The sequence below is a fragment of the Rhizopus delemar genome, genomic scaffold (assembly GCF_000149305.1).
Source record: "Rhizopus delemar RA 99-880 supercont3.15 genomic scaffold, whole genome shotgun sequence".
Taxonomy (NCBI): domain Eukaryota; kingdom Fungi; phylum Mucoromycota; class Mucoromycetes; order Mucorales; family Rhizopodaceae; genus Rhizopus; species Rhizopus delemar.
This window is the reverse complement of record NW_027137841.1, coordinates 907278-925989: the sequence shown is the minus strand read 5'-3', so window position 1 is coordinate 925989 and position 18712 is coordinate 907278. Positions and strand designations below refer to the sequence as shown.

General features: G+C 39.4%; 7 protein-coding genes across 7 annotated transcripts; 3 read left to right on the top strand and 4 right to left on the bottom strand.

The window, feature by feature from the left end:
• Nucleotides 1-455: 455 nt before the first annotated feature.
• Nucleotides 456-1115, top strand: RO3G_15140 (uncharacterized protein; the record flags this gene model as incomplete). Its single annotated transcript, XM_067669724.1, has 1 exon — nt 456-1115. One exon carries the CDS (start codon nt 456-458, stop codon nt 1113-1115), a length of 660 nt encoding a protein of 219 aa, XP_067525825.1.
• A 1594-nt stretch (nt 1116-2709) lies between these two features.
• RO3G_15139 (uncharacterized protein) lies at nt 2710-2799 on the top strand (the record flags this gene model as incomplete). Its single annotated transcript, XM_067669723.1, has 1 exon — nt 2710-2799. The coding sequence occupies one exon, from the start codon at nt 2710-2712 to the stop codon at nt 2797-2799; it is 90 nt and encodes a 29-aa protein (XP_067525824.1).
• Nucleotides 2800-4051: 1252 nt separating this feature from the next.
• RO3G_15138 (uncharacterized protein) lies at nt 4052-5403 on the bottom strand (the record flags this gene model as incomplete). The annotated part of the gene is made up of 2 exons (XM_067669722.1): nt 4052-4126; nt 4300-5403. 2 exons carry the CDS (start codon nt 5401-5403, stop codon nt 4052-4054), a joined length of 1179 nt encoding a protein of 392 aa, XP_067525823.1.
• A 515-nt stretch (nt 5404-5918) lies between these two features.
• On the bottom strand, nt 5919-6725 carry RO3G_15137 (uncharacterized protein; the record flags this gene model as incomplete). Its single annotated transcript, XM_067669721.1, has 1 exon — nt 5919-6725. One exon carries the CDS (start codon nt 6723-6725, stop codon nt 5919-5921), a length of 807 nt encoding a protein of 268 aa, XP_067525822.1.
• Nucleotides 6726-7168: 443 nt separating this feature from the next.
• On the bottom strand, nt 7169-8350 carry RO3G_15136 (uncharacterized protein; the record flags this gene model as incomplete). Its single annotated transcript, XM_067669720.1, has 1 exon — nt 7169-8350. The coding sequence occupies one exon, from the start codon at nt 8348-8350 to the stop codon at nt 7169-7171; it is 1182 nt and encodes a 393-aa protein (XP_067525821.1).
• Nucleotides 8351-9577: 1227 nt separating this feature from the next.
• Nucleotides 9578-14289, bottom strand: RO3G_15135 (uncharacterized protein; the record flags this gene model as incomplete). The annotated part of the gene is made up of 4 exons (XM_067669719.1): nt 9578-9844; nt 10032-10105; nt 10242-10613; nt 10701-14289. 4 exons carry the CDS (start codon nt 14287-14289, stop codon nt 9578-9580), a joined length of 4302 nt encoding a protein of 1433 aa, XP_067525820.1.
• Nucleotides 14290-15067: 778 nt separating this feature from the next.
• RO3G_15134 (uncharacterized protein) lies at nt 15068-18606 on the top strand (the record flags this gene model as incomplete). The annotated part of the gene is made up of 4 exons (XM_067669718.1): nt 15068-15235; nt 15378-15423; nt 15593-17659; nt 17759-18606. The coding sequence occupies 4 exons, from the start codon at nt 15068-15070 to the stop codon at nt 18604-18606; spliced, it is 3129 nt and encodes a 1042-aa protein (XP_067525819.1).
• Nucleotides 18607-18712: the final 106 nt, after the last annotated feature.

The window sequence follows — 18712 nt, the reverse complement described above, 5'->3', positions numbered from 1 at the left end:
TGGGAGCGTATAGGTCAGACCTGGTATGCCATTTCCAAAGAAGAATGCCAAAAATACATCGAAAGTATGCCGAAAAGGTGTGCTGCAGTTATTAAAGCAAAAGGTCGTTGGACTAAATATTAATTTTTTTAAATAAAGTGTGTAAAAATGTTGACTTATTAATGCCGTCAAAACTGGTCGCATGTACCGTCGGACTTTAAGTGCCAATTACTACCAGTATACTGGCTCTACTGTGATGTCTGTGCTACCATATAATTGTCCAGAGTTTGCTCTTTCGAATGAACTATATTTCATTGCTATAGACTAAGAAATGAAGAAGAAGATAGTGCGTATAGGCAAAATATGAAAACATGCGACCAGTTTTGACGGCCACTGTATGAACAAGTTATGGAAGGCATTCCCGGTTGAAAAAGTCCACTTTAGGTACGTATGCCAACAAGTTTTTTCCAAACCAAATGAAGGCAGCCCCTGGTCGAAGAGCAATTATTGGTGAAACTACCAAGTCATACATCCGTAGACAAGTAACAAAGGGTGAATTCAAGACATCCAAAGCAGTACATCAATATCTGAACGGTTTGGGGTATACTATTGGTTATTCTGGAGTCTTGAAGCTTCTTAAAAGTATGAACTTCAGAGCTAAAATTAAAGCCAAGAAGCCTTTGCTTAGTAAACAGCACAAGGAACAACGTTTAGCATGGGCTATGGCTCACAAAGTCTGGACAACCGATGACTGGAGGCGTATGGTGTTTAGTGATGAGACTAAGGTCAATGCTTTCGGGTCAGACGGTTGCAAGTATTACTGGAGTCGACCAGACGATGCATTGCAGCCTCATTACTTAGATCTTACAGTAAAAGGTGGTCAAGGAAGCGTCATGGTATGGGGTTGTATCACTTACGATAGACCTGGGTATGCTTGTTGGATACATGATGAAACTATGAAAGCTGTGAATTATGTAAATATCTTAGAAACTACCCTTATGGACAGCTTAAAGTACTATGAATGCACTTCTGAGGATATCGATTTTCAACAAGATAAGGATCCTAAGCACACTTTGAAGCTTGTTAAGCAATGGTTTGTGGATAATAACTTCAACTGTGATCATATCTATAGCTAGTCAGCTCAAATTCCCGATTTAAACCCTATTGAACACGTATGGCATCACCTTAAACTCAAGCTGAGTGTATATGACACTAAGGCTAAAGGTGTACATGAGTTATGGGAAAGAATTGAAAAAAAATGGAATACTTTTACAGTGAACGAGTGTAGACGATATATAGATAGCATATCTGATTGTTACAAAACAGTTATTAATGCTAAAGGGGGACATAATTGTTATTGTTATGTTCTGGTAAAGTAAAAGGCAATAACAAAGGTAAACTAAAGAATACTTTTTGAGACTGAACTTTATTTAAGACAATCTTGATTGTTAAAAAGAAATCATTACAAAATCTACTATTTATATTCTTCTATCAGTTGGCGGGTAAATGAGTAGTTATGAGCGTAGATCCAATCATTGACACGTTTGATTGAAGAATGATCACTGAATCGATTAAGAAAATTTTTAATTTGTTGTTTTTATAGATCTTATTGTTCTTTAACTGATATGGGAGTGAAGTGTTTTAAGTATTTAAAATAGACAAAGAAGAATTAACGAGACCGAACAATAGTTCTAAAGTCGAATACTTTTATTAAAGAAAGATTCCAAGGCTATTTATATTAGTTGAGCAAGACCTGAGATTAAATGACAAGAGATAGTTACGACCGATATGATTTGACATGTATAAGAAAAATTATATAAACTGATGTTCATAATCAACTGTTGAGATGAAAGTGATACTTGGCTGTTCAGAGCAGTGATAATTATCAGGATCTATTCTTATTCAAACTCATTTGTAAAGATTTAGCTTAGAATGGTAAGACTGTTATCTTATTGACATGTCAAAACATGACAGCGAGAAACCAGACAGTGCGACTAGGATGAGGAAGTGGAAAGGACCAAAAAGACTTCCAAGAGCGAGGCGACAGCTGAGGGTGCGAGCTTGAGAGCTTGTCATGCTGAAGGCAAAGTTGGCGAAAATGCTTCGGAGTGATTATAGGTCGAGCAGGGGAAGGTAATAAAGCCAGGGCTTCCACAAAAGGTGAAGCATCTATGCGATCATGGGTGACAGGAACATAGGGATGAACAGCTTGAGAAGCGGCGAATGCAGGAAGAAGAGAACGAATGAAAAAAGGTACTAGTTTGAGCTCATCCTTCGACACGTGTTTCAAGAATTGCCGACAGAGGCGAGGATGTGTCAGCAGTTCCTCATGCGTTTTAGGACGCAGTCGGTTATTGGTGGGGTCAATGATGTACGCCATGGAGGAAGGCAAACCAGCTGTAGTCCGTGATAGATGAAAAGTGTCTGAAGGCAAGGCCACAGCAGACAAAGGAAGACACAAAGCTGTATTTTTGCTAATGACCACTGACGAGAATGAACGAGGTAGTAAATCAATCGCTCGGAACAGCAGAGAAAAGGCGCTGTCTATATGTTTTGCTGCTGCTGGACGATGGGGGCCGAAAAGCAGGTGGAGCCGGTAATCACAATTGGTAGGAGTGGTCGGGAAAGATTGTTGGCAATAGTAGAAAAACCAGTTTGTCAGACGGGCAATAACAAACGATGACTGGATACTGGGTTGGGACCACAAAGCAGGATGATCATACAGAGGACATGACTGTAATAAAGGTAAAAGCCATCGAAGTTGAAGTACACCTTGTTGGATGTGTCGGTCAAGCAGCCCAAGTCCCCTGTACTGCCTAGGTTGGCGTAGCGACGAGAAACTGATTTTTGGGAAGGCGCGATGATTAACAAAAGAAGATACGGCTGAACGTACCCGGTGGAGAAAGCGTTTAGGGACAGACAGCACTCGCAATACATGCCATAAACGAGATAGAATCAGCGAGTTGACAATGGTAATTCTACCTCTAATGGATAACGATCTCTGTGAGTGGATACGATAGGAGGACTCGATGCCTTTGAAGAGTGTATCAAGAAATTGATTACGTTGGGACACTGTGAGATGTAAGGGAAAGCCCAAATATACCACTGGTGAATCCGAAGTACGGTCATTCCAGGAATAGATCCGATTACTGAGAAGAGGGGAACGCCACAAAGAATGATACACCGAGGGAGAACCGGACAAAGGAAATGCCTCAGTTTTGTTGAGATTGACTAAAGCATTAGACGCTCGTGAATATTGTCATGTTTTGACATGTCAATAAGATAACAGTCTTACCATTCTAAGCTAAATCTTTACAAATGAGTTTGAATAAGAATAGATCCTGATAATTATCACTGCTCTGAACAGCCAAGTATCACTTTCATCTCAACAGTTGATTATGAACATCAGTTTATATAATTTTTCTTATACATGTCAAATCATATCGGTCGTAACTATCTCTTGTCATTTAATCTCAGGTCTTGCTCAACTAATATAAATAGCCTTGGAATCTTTCTTTAATAAAAGTAACTCGACTTTAGAACTATTGTTCGGTCTCGTTAATTCTTCTTTTTCATATTTTAAAATACTTAAAACACTTCAAATATGTTTGAAGATGGTGGTTCAATGCTGTTAGGTCGGACGGATCTTGAAGAAAGCAGACCACATCATCGGCATACGCAAGCAACTTGATTGGGGTAGACATCGCAGGCGGGGACAAAGAATCAATCGGACGAGGCAGACTGAAACCTTTGAGGAAGGGGTCACCCAGAAGTCGTCGCAATAGAGGCTCAAATGCCAGGTTGAACAAAACGGGAGAGAGAGGATCTCCTTGTCAAAGTCCACGTCGCTGGGGGACAGCCTCAGAAAGAAAACCATTGATATTCAGCTGGAGTGTGGTGTTGAAAAATAATGTACCAATGGATTGAACGATGGATGGGGGAAAACCGAAATGCAACAAAACACGTCGAAGGTAATCAGGGTGAACACGGTCGTAAGCTTTTTCCTGGTCGAGTAGGAGTCCAATAGAGGTAGACCTGGAGATACGGGCCTCTTCCATTATAAGTTTCATCATTAGTCCATTGTCAGCAATGAAACGCCCCCGGACAAAGCCTGTTTGAAACGGTGATACCAAGGCATCCGCACACTCTATGATACGAGTGTTGAGGATGCGCGTGAACACTTTGGCATCGGTGTTTATGAGCGAGATTGGTCGCCAATTCTTGAGGTTCGATAAATCGCCTTTTTTTTGGTAAGAGTGACACACAAGTATTAGACCAAGTTTTTGGGAAGACGCTAGAAGAGAGAGCATCATTATATACTTGTAAAATTAGTTCCTTGCATTCAGGGTGGAAAAAAAGTAAACGTAAGATCTCGTAGGGTATACCATCCAAACCAGGAATGCTCTTAGACGGGCATCGACGGACACCTTCAGTGAGATCATCCCAGAGGATAGGACTAGACACATACGAGCTATCAATAGCGGTAAGACGCAAGGAATTCGGCAACGAGTCAAGCAGGTCATTAACTGCATGGTCGTCAATAGGATCTGGTGAGTACAGATCGGCATAAAACGCTATAGCAGCGTTCTGCATTTCTGTCGTGGATGAGCATGTTGTATTAGTAAAAGGATGGCTAAGTGTAGTTATCAATTGACGAGATTGACGATGTGCAATGGTTCGTTTTAGATAGCCAGCTGAAATTTCACCCATTTCTCTCCATCGCAGCCCAGACCGCAGGGCCAAAGTTTCTGCATGGTACTGCTGAATCGAGGAAAGTTGGCTTTCAATGACAAATAATTGGGGGGTCAGACTAGGAGCGTTGGAAGGGTATCGACGGATGGATTGATTAATACTATTGCGTTTGCCCTGAAGGATTTTCTCAACTGATTTCAGGTGAGAGCTTTGTTTTCTAGAGAATTTTTTGGCCAAAGAGGTGGTTATTATCTTCAACGAGTCCCACTTGTCTTGAGCAGACATAGTGCTAGGGAAGGAAGCCAGAGCGGATGATATTCCGATGGATAGCTGTTCGCGAAAGTCTTTGGACAGAGCTAAACGGGGGTGTGCTCTCCATATGCCTTTGCCAACTCGAGGGGATGGAGCTGAAGAGGTGGAGACAGGAGAGGACAAATGAAGACGCAAACTCACTAACGTATGGTCAGTCCAAGCGGGCTGAACAAAAGTAGTAGATGATGATACTTTGCAGTCAATCAAATCATGAGAGACAAAGATATAATCAATGCAGGATCTGGAGCGAGAGTTATGAAACGTGGCTTCAGATGGATGATCAGAAGGAGTAACGCCGTCAAGGTAATGATTGTCAATATAATGGAGCCAAGATGAAGGAGCCTGCCTAGGCGGAGTGGTAGATAAATGCGAAGCATAAGAGTAGTTAAAATCGCCAAGGAGTATTTGACGATTAGGCATGGTATTGAGATTGGACGAGTTAAACAAAAGTTGTGACAGAAATACCTGACGTTCACCTCTTGCAGCTGGGGCATATATAACACTTACACAAACAGGTTCAAATGCGTTATTTTTATGAGACAGTGGTCGTGATGAGACGACCGCAAATGCTAATAGATGAGTTGCTTAGGGATAAGTCAGGAGAGAAACATACAAGGCCACAGTGTTGTGACCACAGACTATCTGATGCTTGGAATTGTGTATGAAAGATCTGTTGCAATGAGATTGAAGACGCATGGGTCTCCTGAAGGGCAAGCAGATCGAGTGAAAGCGTACGAAGGTAGTAAATAAAGTGACTACGTAAGGTAATATTAGAAGATTTACGGAGACCGCGACAATTTAGAGTAGAGATATTAAAATTAGGTTTAGTTGTAAAGTTTTGGTTGGGGATTGATGTTGTTGCGATAGTTGACACTCTTGGATAGTGAGTGTAACTATCTTGGCCTAGCATGTTTTGATTAATCATTAAGACAAAATTATTGTTGGTTGGAAACATTATTCTCATTCATCTCCTGGTGAGATGGAGGAGAGAGGGCAGGTGGGTGGTCAGGTAACGAGGACTCAGCATCAAGCTCCATTTGATCAGCATTCATTTCAGAATCAACAAGAGATTCAATCAAAGCCAAGTTTTTGGCATTGAAAGGGCAACGGCGATTAGCTTTGGTCTTATGGTCAGATTGACGACAAGAAGAACAAACAGCTGCAATTGGATCTGAGGATATGGCAGTGTCAGGCAAAGAGCTGCTATGAGTCAACTGAGCCGTTTGTGAGCGTGTAACGCGAGGAGTAGCAAAACGGGATGCCGCCGTACCTAGCTTTTTAGTGGAAGGTGCGGTAGAAGCAGCTGTAGGAACGGGAAGAACCGTCGCTTCAGCTGGATTAGTTCTTTCCAAGTCATCTATGGAAGCGGTACCTGAATCAGGCAAAGGACTGGGATCACTCACTGAAGAGTCAGTCGAGGCAACAGGCTTGCGAAAGAATGGAGAGGACTGAGGGGGGGTCTTACGAGATTTTTTGTGTGGGGTACTAGAATTAGCAGGAACATTCTTTCGGGGGCAGCCTCTGGACATGTGGCCCTTTTCGTTACAATGAAAGCAAGTGATAAGACTTAATTTAACGGGGCAGTCGGCAATAGCGTGATGAGAGCTATGACAATATCTACAATAAGGAGGCATGGATCTCCAATGAGCGTAAACAAGTGAATCACAATTGCGATCTTCCTGATTGTTTTGCAGGTCTGTAATGGAAGAAAACTTCCAGTTGACTGCGTGAGTTAAGGACATCTTTGATGAATTGGGACATTCAATGACAGCATATCCCCTACCAGAATAAACTCCTGAGGTACCAGAAATAATTCCTGTGGAATAGGCGTGTTATTTCTCTCGATTAATAAAAGTAATAAAATAAGTCGAAAAATCGATGAGTCTCTTGAACCTCTTTATTGAGTAAGGACGAGAGAGAGAGCCCATTCAATACAAACTACGTCTTAGAATATAATAATGTGATTTAGGGTCCGAGGTAGTACGGTATAAATTGTGTGGGCTGTTTATCGTATATAGCACTTTGGGCTATATATGATATACAGTCAAATTATTAGTTGAAGAATCTTTTGAGTGATCTCACACGACATTAAGAAAATTATTAAGGTAAATACGACATAGCCCCCCACCAGTGTGAGATTACGGTAAAAAAGTGACTTGTTTTGAAAAACACTTTTTTTTTTTTTTTATGAAGAGGAATTTCGCAATCTCTTGCTGGTACGAGTAGCAGCAACTGGCACATTTGGAGTGGAATGTCTGTGTTGTTTATCACGACGAGCTTTTTTAGACTGGCGCGATATCGAGTGAGGATATGAACGTTTAAAATTTGGGTTGGTTGAATGTGCAGCGACATCAGCCAAATTAGAATTGTCATCATCTAGGGATACAGACTTCATCATAGTGCTAATCGTACCAGATGGGTTGGTCTTTAGTACCTTAGAAGAAGAAGGAGAATTTGTGATTTTAGCGGTTTTAGGAGGAACATACTTTTGTCCCATATTTTTCCAATATTTACGTAGAATGTCTGGATCATTAAATTTATCAGCTGTCAGCCATTCATCCCATTCACTGCTGTAGTTTTTCCAACGTACAAGGTACTCACGGTTTTTTGGAGGACCTCGGTGATTAAGAACTGCTTCAACTTCATAGCTTTGAATTTCATTGCCTTCATCATCAAGTTCAATAATCTCTTCATTGGAAATTAATTTCAGTTCAGTAGTGGTATAAGAACGAGGCATCAGGACACCAGTTTCATCACGTAAGATATAGGCATTACCTTGATTCTTACGCACAACTGTAAATGGCCCTTCATAAGCTGGAGCGAGTTGACCGGATTTAGTTGGAATACGAACCATGACATGAGAGCCAGGTGCATAATCAGCTAATCGGTGCGAATCGTTAAATTTAGCTTGTTCAAGTTCAACTTGAGCTTTCGTTTTAGCAGCAATAGCAGGAAAAACAATATCAGTCATATAGTCGATACGTTTCATTAATTCTTCATGCGACATAGGTGGTTTACCCTTGACTTCCTTAAGCTTGTCTTTATCAGATCTAAAGCCATAAGGTTCAATCATTTTGCGTGCAAACATGAGAGAAAAAGGTGTAGAATTTAAGCGTTTAGATATACGGTTATTCATTGCAAGTTGAATGGAAGGAAGGAATGCATCCCAGTCATTGCCAACACCATTCGTAGATTTAGCGAGTAATTTTTTAACAGTTTGAACAAAGCGTTCACTTAAACCATTAGCAGAAGGATGCAAAGGAGTGATAAATCGATGATCATAACCCATAGCATTAGCTAAATCTTTAGAGAGAGAATTCTTAAATTCAGTCCCATTATCACTTTGAAGTTTTGTAGGAAACCCCATTATGCAAAAGACATCGATCAGTGCACGTAAAATTGTATCTGCTTTTTTGTCGGCCAGGGCACGAAGTATACAGAACCGTGTACAAACGTCAATGATAACCATAAAATAATTATTATTAGATATTGAAGTGGTATGCATAGGACCACCTAAGTCGATAGCGTAATGGTCACCAGGATAATAACTGTATATACAGTGGCCGTCAAAACTGGTCGCATGTTTTCATATTTTGCCTATACGCACTATCTTCTTCTTCATTTCTTAGTTTATAGCGCTGAAATATAGTTCATTCGAAAGAGCAAACTCTGGACAATTATATGGTAACACAGACATCACAGTAGAACCAGTATATTGGTAGTAATTGGCACTTAAAGTCCGACGGTACATGCGACCAGTTTTGATGGCGTTTGTAAGTAACATAATATAGTCACAAAAATGTGGCTTAATTGTAATTTTTTCTTATTTTTTCTTCTCTTTCTTCTTTCATCGTAATATTATTTACATGTAAGTGCTCTTTTGTTAAATTGCAGCACGCCATTAAGACATTATACCATTGCAGATCCGACATGCGTGCATTTTCAAATGACAAAGCAAACAACATCTACTTATTGCTGAGATCCAAGAAGTCAAACAGCGAAATAGCAAAACAAATTGGTGTTAGTCGTACCACTGTTCAGAAGTACCGCTCATCTCTTAAGATGAGTAGAAATGTTGATGAAGGTGGTCGCCCATCTCTAATTAGCCAACCCATGGTGAACTACATCCGGAGATTAGTCACCTTAGGAAGAAAAAATAACGCTGTAAAGATCCAAAAAGCTCTAAAAGAAGAATTTGGAATATCTGTAAGTGATAGTACAGTACGCCGCGTTCTTAAAAAAGCTGGCTTTATAGCGTTTGTCAAGTCTCAAAAACCTTTGCTACGCAGCCAAAACATCGTGAAACGCCTTCAGTGGGCCAAATCGCACCAACATTGGACTGTGGATGACTGGAAACGGGTCATATTCTCAGATGAGACTAAAGTAAATCGTTTTGCATCCGACGGAAAGGCTTATGCATGGAAACTACCCCATGAGGAATTGAACTCGCAACATGTACAGCAAACCGTCAAGCATGGAGGCGGTAATATCATGGTCTGGAGCTGCCTTACATGGGAAGGTGTTGGATGGATAGTTGATGTTGGTCATTGTATGAATAGTGAAGGCTATCTTGAGGTCTTAAAAGATGATTTACTCAAGACAATGGAAAGTTACGGCTTGGATTCCTCCAAAATGGTGTTTCAGCAGGACAATGATCCGAAGCATACATCGAAGGTAGTGAAAGAATGGATTGACCAGCAGCCATTTGAAGCATTGGAATGGCCTCCTCAATCACCAGACCTAAATCCCATAGAGCATATGTGGGCACATTTAAAGAGAGAGCTATTTCATAGCTATGAGGCACCACCAAGTAGTATGCATGCGCTATGGGAGCGTATAGGTCAGAGCTGGTATGCCATTTCTAAAGAAGAATGCCAGAAATACATCGAAAGTATGCCGAAAAGGCGTGCTGCAGTTATTAAAGCAAAAGGTCGTTGGATTAAATATTGATTTTTTAAATAAAGTGTGTAAAAATGTTGACTTACAAACGCCGTCAAAACTGGTCGCATGTACCGTCGGACTTTAAGTGCCAATTACTACCAATATACTGGTTCTACTGTGATGTCTGTGTTACCATATAATTGTCCAGAGTTTGCTCTTTCGAATGAACTATATTTCAGCGCTATAAACTAAGAAATGAAGAAGAAGATAGTGCGTATAGGCAAAATATGAAAACATGCGACCAGTTTTGACGGCCACTGTACTACGCAGAGGGTGATATCCCTTTTTCTCGATATTATGTTTCATGCATTCATTACATTGTCTGACAAACTTCACACAGTCAGATATTAAATTTGGCCAATGAATACCCTCATTGTGAAGACGTTTAACCATTTGCTCTGCACCGTAATGACCAACTTTGTTGTGGGCATCTGTCATTAACTCACGATGTTCAGAATCTGGGGGCACGAAATAGTCCTTGAAAACTGAATGAGCAGACTGAACATAAAAGATGTTTTTGTCGTGAAGCCGATTAAAGTCATTATACTCATTAGAGTCATTAGATTTTTTGTTAAAAGAATGGAAATTACTAGAAATGTCTAAATTCCTGTTGTAATTAACAGTGTCGTCACTATGTGTGGCTGGGTAGACGTACGGTAGTGCATCTGAAGTCGTGGGCTTGTGGTCCACTAAAACAACGTTAATAGAAACGTTATGTTTGACATGAGCTCTATGTCTTTTCTTATTATTAATATTATTGGAAGTAGCGTAATTACCACGAAAGGAAGCAATTCTTTTTCCTTCATTAAGATCTTGTTCATGTTCAACCGGCTCCTTTGGCGGGTATAACCTAGAGAGTTTATCGGGAAGGATATTATCTAATCCTCGAACATGAACCACATTGAAATTATAGTCAAGAATAACGTCAAGCCATTTAATAAGCATACTATTAGCATTCTTTTGGGAATGAATATAGCATAAAGCTTTATGGTCAGTGTATAACGTAAATCGTGTGCCCCATATAAATTTGTGAAATTGGGTTAAGGCATAAACTACACCAAGCAATTCACGCATTGTGACACTGTAACGTTTTTCACTTCTTGATAGAGAACGAGACATAAAACCAATATATCTTTTGATTTTAGATGTTTCGCCATTAGATTGAGTCACTTCAAACTCTTGATATAAACAACAACCAGTGCCAAAATCTGAAGAATCAGTGGCTATGCAAAAAGGATGTGACATATCCGGATGTGATAAAATCAATTCGGAGGATAAGATACGTTTTATGCTGTCAAAATGCATCTGGTGTGTAGAAGTCCAAATAAAGGGACCATTAATTTTCTCATCATGAGAACGTAAAGCATCCAGAGGAGCCATTAAAAATGAAGCATTAGGTGTATGCTGTCTAAAATAATTTACAAATCCTAAGAAGCTTTGAACTTGCTTCTGAGTGGTCGGTCTCGGCCATTCATGAATGTTCGAAAGTTTACGGGTATCAATTTTCTTTCCTTCAGCGGAGATACAATAACCCAAAAGATAAACTGCTGATTTTGCGAGGTAAGTTTTTTCAAAATTAACTCTTAAATTTGCATTTGTGAGGATTTGTAAAACTTTCTTTACATGAAGGAAATGCGCATGTATGGAAGAGCTGAAAACACAGATATCGTCCACAAAGCACTTCACATAAGGCAAGTCCTTAAACAAATTTAACATTATACGAGAAAATAATTGACTGATTGTAGAAATGCCAAAAGGAGCACCTCGGTACATGTATTGTAAATTATTAGGAGCAGTAAATGTAGTCTTGTGTTGATCAGGGCCAAAAACAGGGAACTGATTGAACGCTGATTTAAGGTCCAGTGTAGAAAAGACAACTGCATCAGTCATTGAGTTAAAAATGTCATTAATTAGTGGAAGTTGATGGTTATCCACAGGTAAAACCTTATTTAACATACGAGGATCTAAAACTAATCTGATTTTATCTGTCTTAGTGCCATCAAGATTTTTCTTAAACGTTACGGTCATTGGTAAATTCCATGCAGAAGGTTTTGCGGGGACAATGATACCGTCATCGAGCCAACTATTAATTATTTCCATTACTTTAGGTTGAACCGAATAAGGAATGGGATATTGTTTTACATTAGCAACATAGTTTTCAGGAGTAGGTAAATGCAAAACTGCGTCCTCTATGTTACATAACGTGTTCTTATTTAGCTTTTTGTTAGCTTCGACATAAGATTTAATAGCCAGATCAAACGTTTTTTGTTCTTTGTCAGTACCAGCGCGAGAGATGTTAGGCTCATAGGCTTTGTCAATGATAGAATCATCAATTTCTTTTTCAGTACTCTTGTGTTTAACGGCTACATTCATTAAGTGGATAGAGAGCTTTGGTAGAAGATCTATACCAATTAGAATCTTATTTTCATAAGAGAGAATATCATCATTAATGACATCAAATTTATGCGGAATTACTTGATCAACATTATCGTACTCGATATTGACGAAATGAGTTGTTTGCATTCGCGGAATCGTCGAACCATTAGCAAGGATGAGATTACCGGGAACAGGGTTGAAGTCAATATTATTATCATTAGCGAATTTTTTGTTCATAACAGACACGTTAGCACCTGTATCAATGATACCGTAAGCGTTAACACCGTTAAGAGTTATTGGGGTAACAGGTGAAAAAGACACACTGTCAGAATTAAATGGATTGTCAATGTCTCCAACATGATTATTACGCAGAGCAAAAATATTAACGTCATTAATGGTCACAAAGTCAAAATGGTCAAATAAATAGGGCGAGATCAAAGATCTGTCAAACTCTTTATAAATTCTATCGTATTCGTCTTCAGAAGAAGAGTCGCAAGAGGGAGAATCAGAGCTGATATTATTATTTTGACTAGAAATAGTAGAAGAGTGAAGATTATTAGTCTCGCTCTTATTAAGGTTTTGACAGGCAGTGTTAGGCTCGAGAGTTAACTCAAGACTAGCAATAGCTTTGTCCGTATTATTTAAAGAGTTATTACTTACAAGTTTATTGTTGTGCTGATTGTTCAATTTACGTTGATCATAGCGTTTGCGTTGAGCACAATTTTCAGCATGAGCAGTGGTGTATTTGGCAGATTCACAAAAAGTACAGATACCACGACGCTTGAGATCTGCAATTTTTTCATAAAAGTCAGTGTGCTTTCTGTTGTTGTTATTGCTGTGGTTGTTGTTACTGCTGATAGGAAGAGTCTTGACAGTAGTAATTCTTTCATTGATGGGTGGTGAGAAAGCTGCTAATTTTCTTTTTTTATAATTTTCACTATTATCATTAGTTGGCTTCTTTACTTGTTCCCTCTGCATCTCCTTTTGGATATACAGAAGAGAGCTTTCTAGATTGGCCATATTTTTCATTAAAATAGCTTCAAAGTTGTCCCAAGACATATTTAATGGCGAGGGAGCATTACAAGGAGCATGAATACTAAGACCTGGATGTGCGGGCTCAGTCGAAGGTAAATTTTTTGTATGGTTAGTAATTATAGCCATAACAGTATCTTGAAACTTTGTTGTGTAGAGTCTTGATACAAAAAGAGAATTGAGGAGATTGCCTTCAGTGGATGAAACCTTAGCATCAATTGAAAAAAGACGAAAGTGATGTAAAGCATCAGCGAAGGATTGATCAGGCCTTTGCTTGAAGTTAAGGAGTAGCTTCATCCATGCTTGAGGTGTGGTTTGAGAGGCAAGGTCAAACTTTTCTTGTAAAAGGGCCTTAGCATCATCCCAGGTAACTTTTCTTTTTAATTCAACAACAGGCTTTTTGACATAGCGGCAAAACCAATCGAAGTGGAGATTATTGTCACAAGATTCAAAGCAGATTTCCAAGTTTGATAACCAATGATCTTGAATTGAGACATTATGATCCCTGAAAGCTCTTTCGAACTCTCTCAAGAACATTTCTAAAGATGGCTCATTAGTGGCATTGTTATTATTTTTGTTACCCGAATGCTGAGTGAGTTGATACATCGCACTTGCAGTTGGGTTGACATTAAACTTGGGAAGTTCTTTGCTGGGAATATACTTATTATTAATGTGACGTGAGACAGGAGTCTCTTTCATCGCACTATTAAGGGAAATAATATTCACTTGATCAGCTATTAACTTATCAAAACGTTCTAAGGACTTTGTAGCGAAGGCCAATTTTTTATCATTGGACTCCAATCCGTCGAAATTGTTTTGCATTACGAATTGAATATTTTGGTCATTGATGCTGTCAATAATCTTCAACATGGCAGCTTTTTGACTACGAAGTTTGTTAATAAAATCCTCAGGTGAGAGGGTTTCGGTGTTGTTGTTGGATGAAGACGCTTCGGTCATGGGGGTGTCTTCTTCGTTTGTTGGATGGATCATATTATCGCTGGATGAGATAGATATCTTGTTCAACGAGGTGGCAACTTCATCTGGAGATGAGCTTGCTGGCGGTGGTTGTGGATTGGGTTCGACGTCAGAATTCATCGAAAAAAATGTGGAATAGGCGTGTTATTTCTCTCGATTAATAAAAGTAATAAAATAAGTCGAAAAATCGATGAGTCTCTTGAACCTCTTTATTGAGTAAGGACGAGAGAGAGAGCCCATTCAATACAAACTACGTCTTAGAATATAATAATGTGATTTAGGGTCCGAGGTAGTACGGTATAAATTGTGTGGTGATGTATCCATCATTCATAACTCGATATGAAAACAGTATTAATAAGCTACATGTAAATGTATCCAATAGACAAGCTACAGGTTAATTCGGATAATCTTCATTAAGGATAAGATGCTGCGTAATTGCACGGTTAAACTATATTAAATCCAGGAACTAAATCACAGTCAGCCGCAGTCAATCATATACGAGTATTCAATGACAAATATAACAATAGAAGAACACGTAACCCTTATCTATTTGTCATCAGCTATATCATACTCATTAATTATTAATCCATGACATGAAATATTATCCGTGTATGAAAAGTATAAATAGAGTACAATTTTCTTATTAAATAAAACAATCTCTTTATCGAGTCTCGTCCTCTCTTGTTCCTTTTTATTCTTGGATAAATCATTTTTTTTGACGAATTCTCTTTACTCTATTACTACTACACTATTCTCAAACATGTCTATCAACTCTAACCTTTTGGCTTCCAACGAAGAAATTCTTTTTTCTGAAAGTGATCCAGCTTTCATTGGTCCTCGACTTGAAAAATCTACCATGGTTAATGGGGTGGAACTCTCTAGTCATGGTTCGCCCATTTCTAATACAGAAGACATAGAGATGGAAGAAGTATGAGATATTTGCAGATAAAAATTTGAGAATTAAAAGGAGATAGTACTTGAAAACTAGTGAATGAGTCTCTATGTAACCTCTTTATTAGATTTCAAGACGAGAGAGAGAACCCATTTAATCAAACTACGCCTTTATATAGGAAATAAAATTATTCAGGGACCGAAGTGTGCTCAAGGTCAATTTTAGTATTGAACTTGAATAATATAAATATTGTATATGGTTAATATTGTAAATGAGTCTTAGAGAATATGTAATATATAATATTATGTATTCAGTACTTGTTATTTTTTATATAAGATTTGAGTAATCTCATACGAATAATAAGTATTTAATGGGGTAAATACGACAAAGTAGAAGCCGGGGCACCCATTTCCCCACTTGCTGGTGTCAAGATCAGTGGCGCAGCACCACCTTCTCAGGTCTTAGGTGGTCGTAATTTAACGGCTACCATTCAGACTTTGACGAAACAGGTTGAGCAAGTTGCTGCGGCTATTACTAGTCAAGAGCTTACGGGAAAGCAACTGGCTAACCTTTCTCGTGAATACACCACCAAGTCCACCATCTTGGCCTCCTTGTTGGACCTGCAAGCAAAACTGGCTAATAACTTGGCTATACAGACCAATGGCTCTGCCATTAACGGTTCTAACAGTCAACCCACGGTAGTCCCTCAAAACTTACCTTTGTTTCAATATACTGGTAATGTGGAGAACTCGGCCTTGCCTGTCTATAAAGACATTGCTGAGTGTAGCCGACGTTTTGAGGACATCCTCTTTGCGTATCGTTTGGATGTACAGGTGCATTGGCAGCGCCTCATCCCTTTCTCACTTACCCATCCCCAGCGTTCATGGTATGATGAATTACGGGTAAAGAAGAACTTATCTTGGGCCACATTCAAGGAGCAATTAACCTTGAAATACGGCATCGAATCCACTGAGGCTCAAGCTCACGCCTCAAGAGAGCTGTTAACCATCAGCATGCAACCTGATGAATCTGTGGAAAAATACACCGACCGCTTCTTGAAGCTCAAGCGTGAAGCCACACCCGTAGCTGATGATTTTTTGGCTATCTTGTTCGTGAACTCCCTTCCTGGCAGCCTCCAAAATCATGTCAATATGGCCATCGTCAGTCTGGACCAGGAGGCAAAAAATGATATCAACCTCCTTTCAAGTATCGCAAGAAAGTTTCATACGAAACAACAGACCTTGCCCAATACGTCAACCAGAAAGTTCAATAACCAACCCTCTCAAGTCAACGGGTTGAACCCTCCCAGTGGTATTCATAAAAGAAACCACCGTACGGATGGAAGGACTTGTGTTATCCATGGAAAGTGCAACCACACAACTGATCGTTGTAAGAAGGCTCAGGAACTGGGTATAACTGGCAGCATGAACAAAGAGACGTTTAGTAAGCGTTGCTTTAAGTGCAACGCTCCTTTTACTAGGGAGCATTTAAATGTTTGCCCTAAAAGGAATCAACCTCTTTCCGCTGGTTCTGCCTCCTCCTCCTCTACTGCACCTACCATAACCCGAGCATTCCGCTCACTTCAGTTGACTGGCAGTGAAGATGTACCAATGGGTACAAAAGCTTCTAAGTACAACCCTGCCAACCAACAAGACCACGATGAAGAACAGGATCTTGACGATGAAGCCGTCAAGGACATCCACTACTACTCATCACTATGTAAGTTGCAACCGTTTAATACAAAACTTCACAGTTTTAATAACAAACGTACTGATTCCTTTTTTGTACCCATCACTATAGAAAATGTCCGTACTTGGGCTTTGGTTGATACTGGGTGTAATACTTCTACGATCTCTCCTGACCTAGCAAAAATTATAAACGTTAGAACTTTTCCTGTTTCAGGAAAATTACAATTAGCTAGTTTGAATACCTTGGTACCTAGAACTGCTATTACAGATCAAATAAAAGTATTTTATAACGGAATCAATGTCTTGCATAAATTTGAAATTTTTAAGTTTGATAAAGATATACCTATTTGTATTGGTACAGATCTTATGCCTAAGTTAAACATTAACTTGACAGGTTTAGCTGTTACGTGGGATAGTCCTAATATCTCTACAATACCTGATCCAATAGACCCTTCACCTATCAAACCTAACAAGTCACCCGCTGGCACTCACCAACAGCGTGAACAACTTATGGACGCATTACAGCCATATTTGAGCGCTAATGCTAAGATCCCTAGCACATCTGCATGTCCTCTACCTGAAGCGATAGTTCGCTTGGAAACTGAGCCAGGTAAAACGACTTATAGACGACAGTATCCTATTGCACTGTCAATCCAGCCTAAAGTACAAGAACAGGTTGATAAATGGTTAGCAGATGGCGTGATTGAAATAGCCCCTCCTAATACTGCATTTAACTCTCCTTTGTTGACTGTACGTAAGAAGGACGCTAATGGTAATTATAGTGACGATATACGGGTATGTATAGACCCCAGACATATCAATGCAATACTCATTAAAGATCGTACCGACCGCTTTCAATTACCATTGATAGCTGAGTTGCATCAAAAAATGAGTGCTGCTACGCTATTCACAGTACTTGACCTCAAACAAGCTTTTCATCGTCTACCTCTAGCTGAAGAGCATAGAGCACTCACAGCTTTCACATTTAACGGTCAACAATATCAATTCTGTAGAGCACCATTCGGTTTGACCCCCATACCAAATCACTTCCAACGTGTGCTAACTACTCTCTTACATGACTTGCCATACGTAACATGTTTCATTGATGATTTAACTATCGGTACTGGACCCGATATTGAGGAACATATCAAATGCATAACTACTGTCATCGAACGACTTACATCAGCTAAATTCATTCTTAACGTTGATAAATGTCATTTTATGCAAACTTCTGTAAACATCCTGGGCTTCACTATTAGCCACAATAGTCTCTCACTGGATAGCAGAAAGGTTGCAAACGCTTTAGCGTGGCCAATACCAAAGACTGGAAAAGATATACAACGCTTTCTAGGTCTCGCTAATTATTTTCGAAGTCATCTCCCAAATTTCTCTACCATGACCGCACCGTTAGATAAACTACGTAATGAAGGTTCATTGGAACACATTTGGACTGACAAATATCTACAGGCTTTTCGAAATATACAGACAGCCTTATCTAATGCTCCTGTTTTGTCTATACCTGACATGCGTCATGAATTACAGCTAGCTACAGATGCTAGCAACACAGGAATTGGCGGTGTACTTTATCAAATTATCGACGATAAAACTCGCTATATTGGATTCGCAGCAAGAGCACTGTCGAAGTCAGAAATGAACTACTCGACAACTAAACGAGAGCTGTTAGCCATCTGTTATCTTTTTGAAAGATTTCACAAGTAGTTGTATGGATTTCATTTCACGCTGTATACTGATCATAAAAGTTTGGTTTATCTTGGCACACAAAACATTCCTAATCCCATGATGCTGAATTGGTTCGAAACTATTT